This window comes from Phaethon lepturus, unplaced genomic scaffold (assembly GCF_000687285.1).
Source record: "Phaethon lepturus isolate BGI_N335 unplaced genomic scaffold, ASM68728v1 scaffold21509, whole genome shotgun sequence".
Classification (NCBI taxonomy): Eukaryota; Metazoa; Chordata; class Aves; order Phaethontiformes; family Phaethontidae; genus Phaethon; species Phaethon lepturus.
Genome location: NW_010563031.1, coordinates 147 through 14,104, shown reverse-complemented (window position 1 = coordinate 14,104; position 13,958 = coordinate 147). Strand labels below are relative to the sequence as shown.

The 13,958-nt window shown below is 41.9% G+C and overlaps 1 protein-coding gene across 1 annotated transcript; it reads left to right on the top strand.

Moving 5' to 3' along the window:
• Positions 1 to 587: 587 nt before the first annotated feature.
• Positions 588 to 13,620, top strand: LOC104626534 (toll-like receptor 8; the record flags this gene model as incomplete). Its single annotated transcript, XM_010294477.1, is given in 10 exon segments — positions 588 to 655; positions 3,025 to 3,070; positions 3,705 to 3,823; positions 11,444 to 11,504; positions 11,506 to 11,559; positions 12,294 to 12,429; positions 12,775 to 12,978; positions 13,031 to 13,134; positions 13,234 to 13,330; positions 13,450 to 13,620. Coding segments are annotated over 10 exon segments (1,060 nt in total), but the record flags the coding sequence as incomplete, so codon positions are not given.
• Between the last annotated feature and the right edge of the window lie 338 nt (positions 13,621 to 13,958).

Below are 13,958 nucleotides of genomic sequence, written 5' to 3'. Positions count from 1 at the left end.
CACCTCGGTACTTTTAAGGATTTGAGCCCAAAGAGTGCTCCTTTAAGTCGCCTCTGAGATTCCTCTGCTTTAGGAGTGAGCCAGTAAAGTCATGAGTGTATGCAACAAAGTCCTATGTCTGTGGCTATCAGATGGTAACCACAGCACTCTATAAGCTGATGCAGCCTTTCTATGCTATGGGCACCCAGAGCGGCGCAAGGCACGCGAAGGAGTAGGAGCGTGCAGCGAGTGACAAAACCGTCTGCCTTTGCAGTGGTTTTCGCTGTGTCTGCTGAGCAGTTTACCAGAATGTTCATCTCCGACAGGACCTCCCCCAGTTTAGAGCCAACTGTCTCTTCTTGCGACAAGTCAACGAAGGCCGATACCAGAGCCGGCGCGGACGATGGGTCACCCGGGCAGGCGGCACTGAGCCGCGGCCAGATGCCGCTGGCACTGCCTGGCCCGGGTGGGGAGGAGCGAGAGCTGCCGCCCTGATGCCCCTGGGCTGCCTGCGGGCAGGCTGCCTGCTCCTCTGCCCCTCCTTTTGAAAGACGGCCCGGGGAAGGACTCACGAGCTCTAAGTCTATTTTCCAACAGCATGCCCAGTGATGCCGGGAATCCGAGACTTTGCTGAGCCCGGCAGTGACCAGACCTACCGGGAATTAGTAGCTGCTGGGTAAGTGGCACCAGCACCAGCCACAGAGATGTGTTCGGGAGAGCCTTCACCCTCATGAGCGGACAGCTGAGAACAACTTCTGCCGCCGCGTCCTGAGCCAGCCTGGGTTAAGAAGTCACCCAGGTAATTCAGTGGCAGTGAAAAGAATAAGAATCGTTTGTGTGTCTTTTTTAATGGCTCGATTAGACAACTTTGCACTTATATTGAATGTTGATCTTCTGTTTTTCTGAAATTTATACATATATGTCACCTATCCTACAGACCATTCTGTAAACAGAACACTTCTACTCATCCTTTTTGATGCATTAAATGCACTTTTTTGCTAGATCTTATAGGATTTGAGTGGAGATTATATTCTTCCACTAGTTCATTCTTGCTGTGTAAGAATCTAGAACAACATTTTTATTAAAGCTTTTGCTTATTGCTCCTTTAGTTTCCTTTCTTTCTCTCTACCCCCTGCCATTTACCCATATTAATTTATTTCCCAACTTCTACTATCAACATTTGAAGAGTTTTAGGAGTCTAGGAGCTTATGGGGTCCCATCCTCTTTCCTATGCTTTTTGAAATCACCTAGAAGAATTACTTTCTGTGTCTTTTCTGATAATTTTCACTTTAAAATTTGATCCTCAGAACATGCTTTCATACATACATCTCTTATCCATTAATGCTAAACCACCTCTTTTTTCAGATTAAGTCTAAAATATACGAGCAACTGAAAAGTATATTATGATTCTAAAAACATGTAGGCATATAATGTTTTTTTACATAAACATATTTTAGCTGTGCTTACAAAGACTAGTATAGTTTGAAATGCTACTCAGTTCACCTATCTGTTAATGGAAAGAGCTGCAGTTTATGTTCCAAAAAACTCAGTTCTCTATGTCTTCAACAAGATTAAAATATTTGACTTTTTTATGTTTTTGAACAAGATGGGGTGTTATCCATTTTCAGTTAATGCCCATTACTAACTCTTTTTAAACTTCTGACTTCAGTGTGGACAGACCCAAGGACTCAGAATGTATCCTTGTATTTCAGAGGTTTCTAACCGTAGTGTGAACAATTATCACAGAGTAATTTCCCTCTACGTCCATTGAAGCAGGTAACATGATGGGGAAGTCCCTTGGTGCATATAGTTCCAGGGGGCTTTGCACTTTCTTGAACAGGTTTTGGAGAAAGTCCTAACAAGATATTCCCGACCAGCGTCCAGTGCAGCTAACTGATATACCGTGTCCTTGAAAAAAAAGGAATAAGGTCAAGCTGAAGACACTCCCCTGGAGAGGATACCTATGTCACTTCTCTGCTTCAGTAACTCATGTCCAGCAGATAGACGTCATTCCTCAGATTAGACATGCTACATAGAGCTGAACATTTTTAGGGCAGGAAACCACAAATATGCCCATTTCTTGTCACAGGCTGTATCTACAGCAGCGTATTTGTTTAGACATAGACTGAATGCAATGGGAAGCAACTGTCCCATTTGTTTGTCCTTGCTGTGCTTCAGTTCACCATGTGGGACGGTCTTGAAACACATCCTGTGGTTTCCTCTCAGCTCAAACAAAGCTGTGGGACATTATGCAGAAGCACAGCTAGCAGGCATTCAGTTTAAAGACTAGACTACAGCATGTCTCTCAAACAAACCTCCCTAAAATGCATATAATGTGGACAGTGGGTCCTCACCACCAACTGTTTTGCTGTCCAAATTATTCCTGTTGTGCCAGACTATGTGTCAATGTGACCGATCAGGCAGTATAAACAATGTTAAATACTGCCCACGAAAACAGCCCAAGATTATATGCATTCCTTCAACAAAATCTTCTTAACCTTGGGAGTGAAAAACTTATTACATCCGTAAATAACTAGAATCCATGATATTTATAAAGTAGCTAACAATTTTTGTTGTGACCTTTTTATAAATGCATGCTTTGTGTAATTAAAATTATCTAGAATGCAATTATTAGAACTATGGGACAGAATTATCATATTACTGCTGTTATTAATGGGCCATTCATCCAGCTGTTCTCTCTTGAGAAAACCTGTTCAGACTGTTTTTCCCTTGAAGTAAAATGGCTGCATCCAATACTGTCTGTTTTGCTTGCTCTTCTTGATCCTCACCGACCAGAAATCTTGTATTACCCCAGAAAACTACCATGTACTGTAGAAGTAGAAATCATCCTTCACAGTCTTTCACTGAAGCTTGAAGGTTTTAACAATAAATGGAAATAAATGATAATGCTGTCAGTTTGATGTTTGCCTATAGTCATATCAAAGCAGTTTCTGATGACATCTTTCAGAAGTTCACAAGTCTTAGGAATTACTTGACACATTATGGTTAGGGTTATTCTTTATCTTATTCCTTTTTTTTTTTTAGCTTAACAGAATCGGGGAAATTACATCCCAATAGCAATCCGCACAAGGTACCCAAGGGTTTTTCATCTCCCATTGCTGCACTAGGACTAAATGTCAGCAGTGCTCTCTGCACTACCGGGTGTTGGCTCCGGGAATTCTGTTTACAGGAGCACTGTATGAGCAAGAACTGCTACTACAGCAATTCCCATGGAAAAAAATTTTATTCAGGACACGGGGTGTTCTAGGTCTCACTGATTCAATGATTCTTTCTTCTTCAGCAGCTTTACCAGAGCATCTCTCCATCTGCTTTCCTCAGGAACAGAACTTTACCTTTGCTTAACTAAATAAAGAGCATTCATTGATAGGACTTAAATACACCGTTTAATATAGAAGCTCTTGATCTAAGCAGGCATTATCTGAGGTGCTGTAATGCTCATTTTGTATGAGTCCTGCATGGGTGGCACTTCCATCCAAGGATTTGCTGGCTTTGCAAAACCTTTAACAAATTAAACACTTGAATTCTTACTAGTCCTTCTCTAACTGTTGTACCTGCCACCTGGCTTCATAGCATGCCCCAGCAAACTGGTTTATGCCTTACATTTAATTATTTAAGGAATGAAATGGCTTTTGAAAAATTCTTGCAGAGTTTGACCTTTCTGGATGAAGCTATCTTTAAATTTTGAGAAAAAAATATACTGACAGTATCTAAACCTCATACAGTCTTTTTTTTCTCTAGTATCTTCAAAATGATTAAATCTTCCATGTTACATTTTTGAAGACCTATCTGAACATCACGCAAAAACTCTGTTTCCCTTTAAAAAGTCAGGCTTTTTTATTCTGGCATCAACTTTAGGAAAAACACGACTTTTTTATCTTTCAAACTGTTAATAATCTCACAGAAATTAATTTGCAAGATGTCACTTTTAGGACAAGATAAGACTAGCCTGATAGAATTTGTTGTGGAAAAATTCCATTTAACTTTGTGAAAAGATGACTAGTTGAGCTTCTATGCACTTCCTAGAACAAAAACATGGACTATTTATTTTATCTGCTCTTAGACCACAGCATAGCTGAACTTGCAAAGCACTGGATATGAGCTTCAAAAGCCTCATGTTCATTAACTCAGATCAGTTCAAACTCAGATCAGTTAATAAGCTTTGGGGAAATTACCTGATTGAATTTGTCTACAAATTGCGTTAGTCAAGCTTTGAATGGCACTGAATTCGATCTATGTGATTTCAAATATTTAAATCTGTCTATCAAACAGTATATTGGATTTTACCTGTAGTTTTGCATTACAAGAAATTAGAAGTCTAGAAGTATTAGGTTTGAGCCACGACAGGCAGGACTCACATCTCAGTTGGTGTTTATGGAAAATCTCCCTCATCTGCAGGTTTTCAGCTTGTCTTGGAATGCATTTTCTACATGAGGAGACAACCACGCAAGCAGCAATCCTCCTGAGGAATCAGCGTTCAACGGAAACCACTTCAAAGTTTTATGGGGCAGCAGATAGATAAGGGAAAGACATACATTTTTAAAGCATCTCAATAACCTAACACATCTTGGTGTATCCCACATTAAACAGGTAAGAAATCCCACTGAAGCATACTTACTATACTAGTTGTGAAAAGCAACAAGGTGAAAGCCTTTGACTTAACAACCTTCAGTGCATGTACTCGTGTGACGCTGTACGAGCAGAGTTTTGGCCTTATCATGACTGTTGATGCTCCTGGAGACTCCTGGCTCATTCTGCTGATAAGGCTTAAGAGGATTTCCGCGATTTTTGTGGGATGTGCTATTGAAAAAGGCTGTCCTCAGTACCTTGATCATGCTAAGAGAGTCAGTGAATCTGCAAGGCTTGAAAAGACATATAGTCAAAAGGCAAATTGACAAAATAATGATTTCATCAAGTGGACACAGCCTGCTAACACCGTTATACCACAGGCAGCAACAACGGACTGCTGTGCAGCTCCATATAACCACATAAACAATAACCCTGTGGGGGTCCCACCTGGCAGACCATTACACATGGAGGAGGTAGTGATCCACGTAGCAGTTGACCTGAGCAGCGCAGGCTCGTGTTGTGCCATGCTGTACTACACGTATAACTTGGCCTTGAGGACTGTGCTGTCCCACCCACATCCCTTGCTCTAGGATAAGCACAGCTGGCTAGTTGTAACCGAAGAGCCTGTAGGCAGCACCCACTTGTCACCAGCGATGGTACCACCAGCATGTCCTCGATTTTATCTTGAAGCAGCATCTTTTCATATACACATCTTTTGGCATCACAGTAAAAATGATGAATAGAACTGCTTCCCTTCTAAGGAAATCCTATGAAAACCCTAAAAACAACAAGCTGTTGGACCTCATCACAGGTGGGGAGTCTGAGCAGTGTGTCATGCCATGGTCAGAGGTCTGTCTGATGCTGTATCATTTTGGTATTCCCAGCATTAGAAAGGACATAAGATATTATAATTTGTTATCACTTTTTGTGGGGCATTAATAATATGGTTAACTTTCTTGAGAGTGCTTCTGCCTTTCTTCCTGGCATCCAAAAAGAGCCAGCACCTCCTGGGGTCAAACAGACACTATCTATGCTGGTCTACAGAGATTCACATGATTTCCTATTTATTATTTATGTTATTAGCATCATTGTGGCAGCAAACATGAAACATTTATTTTACTGGGATGCTCACCACACCTACCACTTCCGTCTAGTGAAGTGTCTGGCGGTGCGTCCATGGCCACACAGAGCACTCCCGGCAGCACACACATGGCATAGGACACCCAAGAGGCAGCCGTGATCGAGCTTCACCGATCTTTGGCCTGGCCTGGAGGAAAGGGGGAGAAGCCAGTTGTGCTGTGCCCAGAGGGAAGGGCCTGGGGGCCAGGCACAGCATGCCCAGGCAGCAGAAAGGCAATGCCTGCCCCCACTTTTGGGACAATGCAGCCAGCTGGTGCTTAAGAGAGATACAGGGAAAGGCATCACCTTAAGGTTCCAAAAAATTTCTGCTTTTAAGAGTGTTTCTTGCTTACGTGTAGGACTTTTGTTTGATCATTCTGAGTGACCCAGGAGTACTCTCTAAGCCTCTCGACTCTTTGCCTTAATCATCTGTGCATTGCAGATAATGAGAATTGCTTTGCAAATCATTTTGTGTCTGTAAAGTGCTTTGAGATAACGAGATGAAAGACATGGGGAGCCTCATCTTGCCAAACAGAGATCTCTTGGGATCTCCCAGAAGAGTGCCCAGTCAATATTCAAGCTGTTAAAATTATTGATGAGATATTGCTGTTGATCGTTTCAGGTGATTCTACCCTTCTCACGTTGGCTGCATGCAACGATTAGGATAATTCTCCTAGGTTTTCTCCCCCTGTGGGCCTTGGTATTCAGCCACGTCAGCTATGGCTTTATCTGGCTCCCTTCCCTACGTGAAACTACCATAGAAGCTGGCCGATCAGATACCCTGGTACAATAAGGTTAGTTACTTCCAGCCCAGCTGAGGGGAATCCTGAAAGGGGCCGAGGCATGTAAGCCCCAAAAGACAATGATCTTTAAGGCAACACCCAACTACGGGAGCTGAATTCACAGTCTCCAGCCAGGTTTCTTCTACAGGGCATCAGACAGAGAAAGACACCTTAAGGTGGAGTTCAGAACAGGCAGCACATTGAGTGGAGACATCCTTATGCCAAGCAGTAGGAGATGTGTTTTGGGAAAGAGGCGTGCTTGCAATCCTGCCCACCTCCTGCCATTTATGCATCTAACCACCAGTCTGAGCAGATGTTGGTGTGTTTATGTCCATTGAGCTGAATACAATGGGACCAAGATCGATCCCTGCCCTCATGTCAGTGGCAAATACAATGAAAAAATGGTTTTTTTGCTTCTTTTCTGATAAGGGGTGGGATTATGCAAGGTTAGTGAATTGCAGTTAATCACTTTAGACTGTTGGGGTGTTTTTTCTTCCTTAGTTCTTGGTTGTCTTTCCCTGCTCGGGGTCTGCTGCAAATCCTACAACTTGTGAATTTGTCCTTAGGTATACAGTTGTGTCTAGTGGAGTGGAAGAGATGTTCAGAGGATTCATTCAAATTCATGGTGAAATCTGGGTGCAGTGGGAACAGCTTGTGCCACACAGGAGCAAGTTACGGCCCTGATTATCAGGGAGGGAAGGAAACAAATATTCACCTTCCTTTGGTAGCAGGAAAAACCTTGCACACACCCTACTGTCAGGGTGGTCCTGGAGCATTGCATCCAGCCTTTGGATGTGATGTATTTAAACCTCTAGGGACTTCAGCTCTGGAGGTTGTCCAGTAGTCAAAGACCTGCATTTTTCTGAGTGATCTGGATACGTTCCCATGGTGCAGATTCTCTGTTTCAAGCTTCCTCCTGAAAGCTGCTCTGCTTTCTTGTTAGTGCTCTCCTGGGTCCAGTGTTACTTAAACATGTCCACTCCTTGAATCCCACTGAAGCTGTGACGTTCCCGGCTCTGCAGGTAACATACCACAATCCCAGCAATGACGGGAACACCCCACTCCTTTCACTAAAAAAGCAAAATGAAAAATAGCGTATGTCAGCAGAAATCATCCAGCTCCCCGCAGGCGAGGTCCCTCTGTCCTCTTCACCCTTCCTTAGGTGTCTGTTGGTCGTTATTGCTCAGCTCAGCAGGCAGAAAGCCCACGGCCTGCCCTGTCTGACGGCTCGGAGCGAAGCAGTCAGCTTCTCCTGCTCTAAAAGCCTGCCTGCTTCTCGCGCCCTCCCAGCTTATGTGTCTCTGCCTCTTTTATGAGGCTTTTATACACACCTCGGTGAGCTGCCTCCTCACTGAGGGACTCGCTAATGATACAGCCGTTTTCAGTGTCAATGCTATAAAGTAACTTCATAACATCAAACATAATCGTAAGCAATACAATTTCCCAAATGCCACCAAAACTGAGACTGGAACAAGTTTCAGCCATCTGGGCACTTTCTTTCTCTAAATAACTTGTCCAAGGGAAGGAAAAGACAAGGAGCTGTTAAAGCTCTCTGACACTTGTGGGAATTATGCAGCTGCAATTATGTACAAAGCTACAGGCTTTGTACATAAAATAAATAAAATTTATTTATACTTTTATTTAGAATATTTAGTACGGGCATTTCAAAGTCATGCTTATCTTACTTGCTAACTCTTCACTGGAAAATTGTCAGCTTTGCCCTGGAGAATAATATTTTAAATAATCAGTGAAGTTTCTAGAGGTGCCCGTTATGTACTCTATTTTTAAGACTTATAAGAGCAATAGACATAAATGCACGCGTACATAAGGAAAGCTTGGGGCTGGAGTTCATTGGACCTTGTTTATATGTACATAAGGGCAAGCAGGGAAGCGTGGAGTTCTGTGGGCCCAACGCTCAGATCATTTTCTCTCTTTTGTACTTTACCTCCCGAATGGGTCATCAGCTTTGTGATCTTTCCTGGTGTAACAGCCCATCGTGTTGCTGTATCCCACTTGGCCATATTTTGTCATTAGAACTAATATTCCTACACCAGCTAAGTACAGAAATGACTCTATTAAAGTCAGTGTGGCTTCCAGTTACTCCAGGACACACAGATCACTTCTGTCTACACGCTGGCCCCTCTGGGTCAGTTGATCAGTAGATGACAGCTTCCAGTTTTGCCATCATGATGTATTTATCTGTTCCTAACTGTTATTGGAATGACATCTTTTATGGCAGAGCGTTAAAGAGGATGAGTATTTTCATTTTTTAAAGCACATGCCGTGCTGCCAACAATTTGAGAAATCAGAGGCTGTCTGCTCTTCCTTAACACTGATTTCTATTCACACATATCTTTGTGTATGTGTCATTGGAATCAATCTTTACAGCTCCTGACTGGAAAATCATTATGCTTCAGGAAAAATATTCTATAAAAAAGTATGCTTTTTAGTATTACACAAACTGAGATTGACATATGAAGTGTCCCAGGTAACCCTGTCATGGTGAAAAACATAAGAACTTTCCACTATTTCTTAAAAGTGTATTTGTTTAGACAAATCAATATTAATCAAATATTGAGTGCTGCCATTGAAGCCTAGTACGCTTGCTTTATGGATATTTCTCATCTTTATTTCAGACTGTTGTAAAATTCAAATGTTTCTATTAAATATTTTTATATGTCTGTTTTTTCTTTATATTCTTAAATCCAGTTTTATTACATTTCAGTTGCAAAGCACAATCTTCTCTGTGGTCAAACCAGCTGAATAGCTATCACGTTACCACTTAATCACAATTTTAATGACTATCTTTTGATGATAGTCCTTTCACCTCTTTCATCTCACATTCTTCCCCTTTTTTCTTCTTAGTATGTTTCTCTGTCTGAATCTTGTCTGCAACTTTTCAATAGCTTCTTTCTAACCATATGCACATATTATTTTGTATAATAAAGTTCTTAAACATTTCCTAATTTTTTGGGGCTTTGTAAATATTATTGTGCTTCAAAATACTATTATCGTTTGGAGACTGGTACACCTCTCTTTCCACAATACTTCCATCCAGAAAAAGGAAATGAAACAGAGGAGACCAGTGAAACAAAGATGCCTGAATGCTGGTGCTACAAACTTGATCTGGCACATTCAATTTTTTGGCCTTTTTACAGTCTTCAACTGGTTCTGAAACATTATAACAGCAATACAAACACACTCCCATATGCAAACATATGAAAGTAACAAAAGTCTGACCAGCCTTTCAGAGAGATGAAAGGTTTCCAACATTTTCAACTTCCAATGCAATAAATCCTATTTCTGTTTAGTAGTCTCTACTGTCTGTGCTGCTGGTATTTACGCAGAGAGGCATCTAATTTCTCTACAGTAACAACGAAAATCCAGAGAACTCTGCAGTCCTTCTGCTTCAAGGAGCTCCCATGACTGCAAATTCAGTTGCTAGCCTATCTGTTTTAAATTGTTTGTATGGAATGGCAAGACTGAGGTATACAAATGTCTTACAAATATCTCAGTCCATGACCATATCTATTTATGATACGACTTTTTTAAAGCTAGAGCTAAGTCCTGTTAACAGCAAAATCAAACTCTCTTTTTCAAAGGAAACTTGAATGCCTCAGTCACAAGTCTGTTATGAATCGCATTTTGGTATTTCCAAAATTCTGGCAGAGCTGAAGTATCCAAAATGCACCACCTGATGTTGTAATGAACAACAATCCCTCTGTCACTCTTGGCTGTAGCATGCATCACCTGGGAGGAGAGCATGGAGATGTAACGGAACTGAAACTCTCAGACAGCCGTAAGAAGAAAGTTTTAGAAGATTGTTTTCAGGGCCTGAATAAGCTGATGAAATTAAAGCTAGACAGGAACCACTATCCAAAGGCAATTGAAATGCCTCATGATTTATGCAAGAAAATGATGGAAAGTGAAGATGACTCTTTTGCTAACTTAGCAAATCCTAGGGAACTGTTGCCTGATGAAAAATGTTTATGTAAAATACCAGCTGGGTTTCCATTTCCTTTAACTACTCTGAATTTGAGAAATAACTGCACATTTTCCGTCAGCAACAGTTCTTCCAGCACATGCACAGTGGCAGAACTATCTCGAGGAGAATCATCTTTACAGTAATGCCAGGGGGGAAAAAAACACACAAAACCCTCAAAGCCCCCAACAACAAACAAATCCCCCCAAACCCCAGCCCTTTCTTCACAGAGCGTTGCTTCTCACATGCCTCATGACCATACTGGTCCGTGAAGAACCTCCCCAGAGGCTGAAATGGACTGCCCCTCCCTGGGGACCTGTGCCCGGGGGCCAGGACTGGCCATCCCCAGGCACAGGAGGGGAGGGTCTGCCCAAGGTCCCACCTGGGCTCTGCTGCCCAAAGCTGGTGCCCAGGAAAGGGATGGTGTTGAATTCTCCTAGATGGTTTTATGGATAAAACCTGCTCCTCTTGAATTCAACTACTCAACAAAAGGTACAGCCTGGGGTGAGTTTTTACTCTGTATCCTTTATAGCTTCTTGACTCATTTTTTCATCACGGCAGAAAAGTGCTGTCCCAGGTATATAAACATGTCTGACAACTCCTGTAACCTGCTTCCCTCCAGTAACTCTACTGAAGAGGTTTGATGTTCAAGGACTTTATATAAAGGCCTTCAGAAATCTTAAAATTCCTACATGGAGTTTTGGAGTCCTATTTATCAAGCGAGATGATCTCAGTCTTTCACTAAGCTAAGTGCAATTTCTTTATCTGGCAGCAGAATATCGCCTTTATCACAGGGTAGCAACAACAGTACTATTAGGAGGAAATCAGTCAAAACCAGATACAGACCCGGAGTAAATAATATGCCCTTGCCAGAAAATAAGACCAGCAATGATATGTCTTTGCTGAAAACTCAGTGCGACATTTTGGATAAATCCTTCAAAGTTCAAACAGTGTTTTTCTTCACTGGCAAACAGAAATTTGAAGGTGCATAAAGGATATTGTGTTTGAATTTGTCTCTTAATAGCATTAGTCAAGCTCTGAATGGTACCAATTTTAAGTTTCCAACCTAATTTGAAATATTTAGATTTCTCCAGTCATAAACTGGACTTAGTTTCTCATTATGCTTTTCATGAATGACCTACTTTAGAGGCGTTGGACCTTGGTGAAGATAAGCACTACTTTACTCTGGCCGTGATAATCCATAAGTTGAGTTTTATATATATCTTTTTTTTAAGACTTTGAAAGCAACAAACCAGGATTTAAGGAGGTCTACCTCAAGTGTATGGACATGAATAAGGAAGTGCCAAGAGGACAGAATGATGGTGGAAACTCTCACACTTTTTTGGAAATCACATGTGGGTGTCTCTCTGAAGCACTATACACTAATGCCCACAGCATGGAGAGCAAAAGCAGGGATTTGATGTCTGTGTCTAGTTGCATGGCTTCAGCCTCATCAGGATGATAGAGATGTGAGGGGATAGCTCACACAACTGGAATGCTGTGATCTTGGATACAGGCTTTTTGGGAAGGACCGGACAGGATAGTGAGGTGGTGGAGTTATTCTGTATGTGAGAAAACATCATGAGCCAGCTGAGAGCCTGTGGGTCAGGACTAGCAGGCACATCAACATGTGTGACAGTGTTGTGGGTCTGCTACAGACCACTTGATCAGGAAGCAGAAATAAATGAGGACATCTTCAGAGAACTGGAAGATGTCTCCGTTTGCACATCCTGGTCCTTATCAGGGACTTCAACCACCTTGATATCTGCTGAAGGCATAACACAGTGGGGCACAAGCAACCCAGGTTGTTTCTGGAATGCATTGATGACATCTTCTTGACACAGGTGATTGAAGAGTTGACAAGGGGAGGCACTCTTCTGGAACTCATACTTACAAAAAAGGAAGAACTGATCAAGGATGTGAAGGTCAGGGGCAACCTTGACTGCAGTGACCATGAGATGGTGGAGACCAGGATCCTGAGTAGAGGGAACAAAGCAAAAAGCAGAACCATAACCCTTGTCTTCAGAAGAAAAAAACTGAGGGTGAAATGGGTTGCCCAGAGAGGTTGTGGAGTCTCCATCCTTGGAGACATTCAAAACCCAACTGGTCATAATCCTGAGCAACCTGCCTTACCTAATCCTGTTCTGAGCAAAGAGGACTGGACTAGATGATCTCAGTGTTTCCTTCCAACCTCAGCCACTCATCAAGTTACTTGGCATTTTACACTCACAGAGACTATTTTAGTCAACAACTCTCTAGAAAAGCTAGTGCTTGATGGAAATCATCTCAGTCATTTATGGAAAGATGGACATAACTGTTATGTAGATCAATATAAAAACCTTTGTAGACTGGTGTATCTTGACACATCCCACAACAAACTTCATAATATTCCCCACCAGTAAATCCTTGATGGTCCACAGCAATTATCTAAACTATTATTAAACAATGATGAACTACAGTGCTTTTTGAACAGCGACTATAGTCTTAAACCCTCAAATAAAGCATCTAAGCTGAAAAGTAAAATTCTAGGTAAAATAAATGTCATATGATGACAGTAATAATAATTAATATTATTAAAATATATATGATAATCTTGCCAACAGCATTCCCTCCTTTCAGGTACTTTTGCTTCAACATAACAAGTTATCCCAACTTGCTGATGGACTTTTTTGTGATGCCAGCAGTGTAACTTATCTCTATTTTTACAGCCACCTTCATCACATGAAGCAAGCAACCTTCCTGTCTAAGAAGTTAAATTATTTAGAGTAACTGGGCTTCAAAGAGAATCCTTCTGAGTGTGCCTGTGCAATTCCTGATTTCTCGAAATACCTGTATGTAAATGTTAATGTAAGCATCCCATGACTGGCAACTGATCTCATCTGTGCAATACCGAAACATTAGGCAGGTTAGAGCATAGTGAACACAGACCTACATGCCTGGACGAGCTTTCAGCAATGTGTTGCTTTGCTTTTTATTTTATTATTTTGACTGCTATAATAGCCCTGCTTGACAAAGTGGCTCTGAGTCCACGGTCACACAAAACACTCCCTACCAACACACACATTGCACAGGACACCCAAGAGGTAGCGGTAACCAACAGGGAAAACTCCGAGCTTCAGTTGGCCTGGAGGAAAAGGGTTCCTGCCATGCATGGAGGAAAGGGTCTGGGAGGTGGGCAGGGCTGAGAGCCTTTTCTGACATAGTGTAGAAACAGCAGGACTCTCAGAAAATAATGAGTAATACAACAGATTTGATACAGACTTCATTGAGTGATGGGACAGAAATGTCAACATTCACCTTAGAAACTGCTTTATCAGCATGAAGAAGTCACTTGAATTGTGAAGGTAGCTGTAATTTCATTGAAAAGACTGCAGAAGTTCAGAAAGGTCACAAACTGTAAAGCTTTGGCCTGATTTTATGAGAAGTTGTGGTTGAACCCCAGCCAGCAGCTAAGCACCACAGAGCCACTCGCTCACTCTCCCTGCACCCCAGCAGGATGAGAGGAAGAG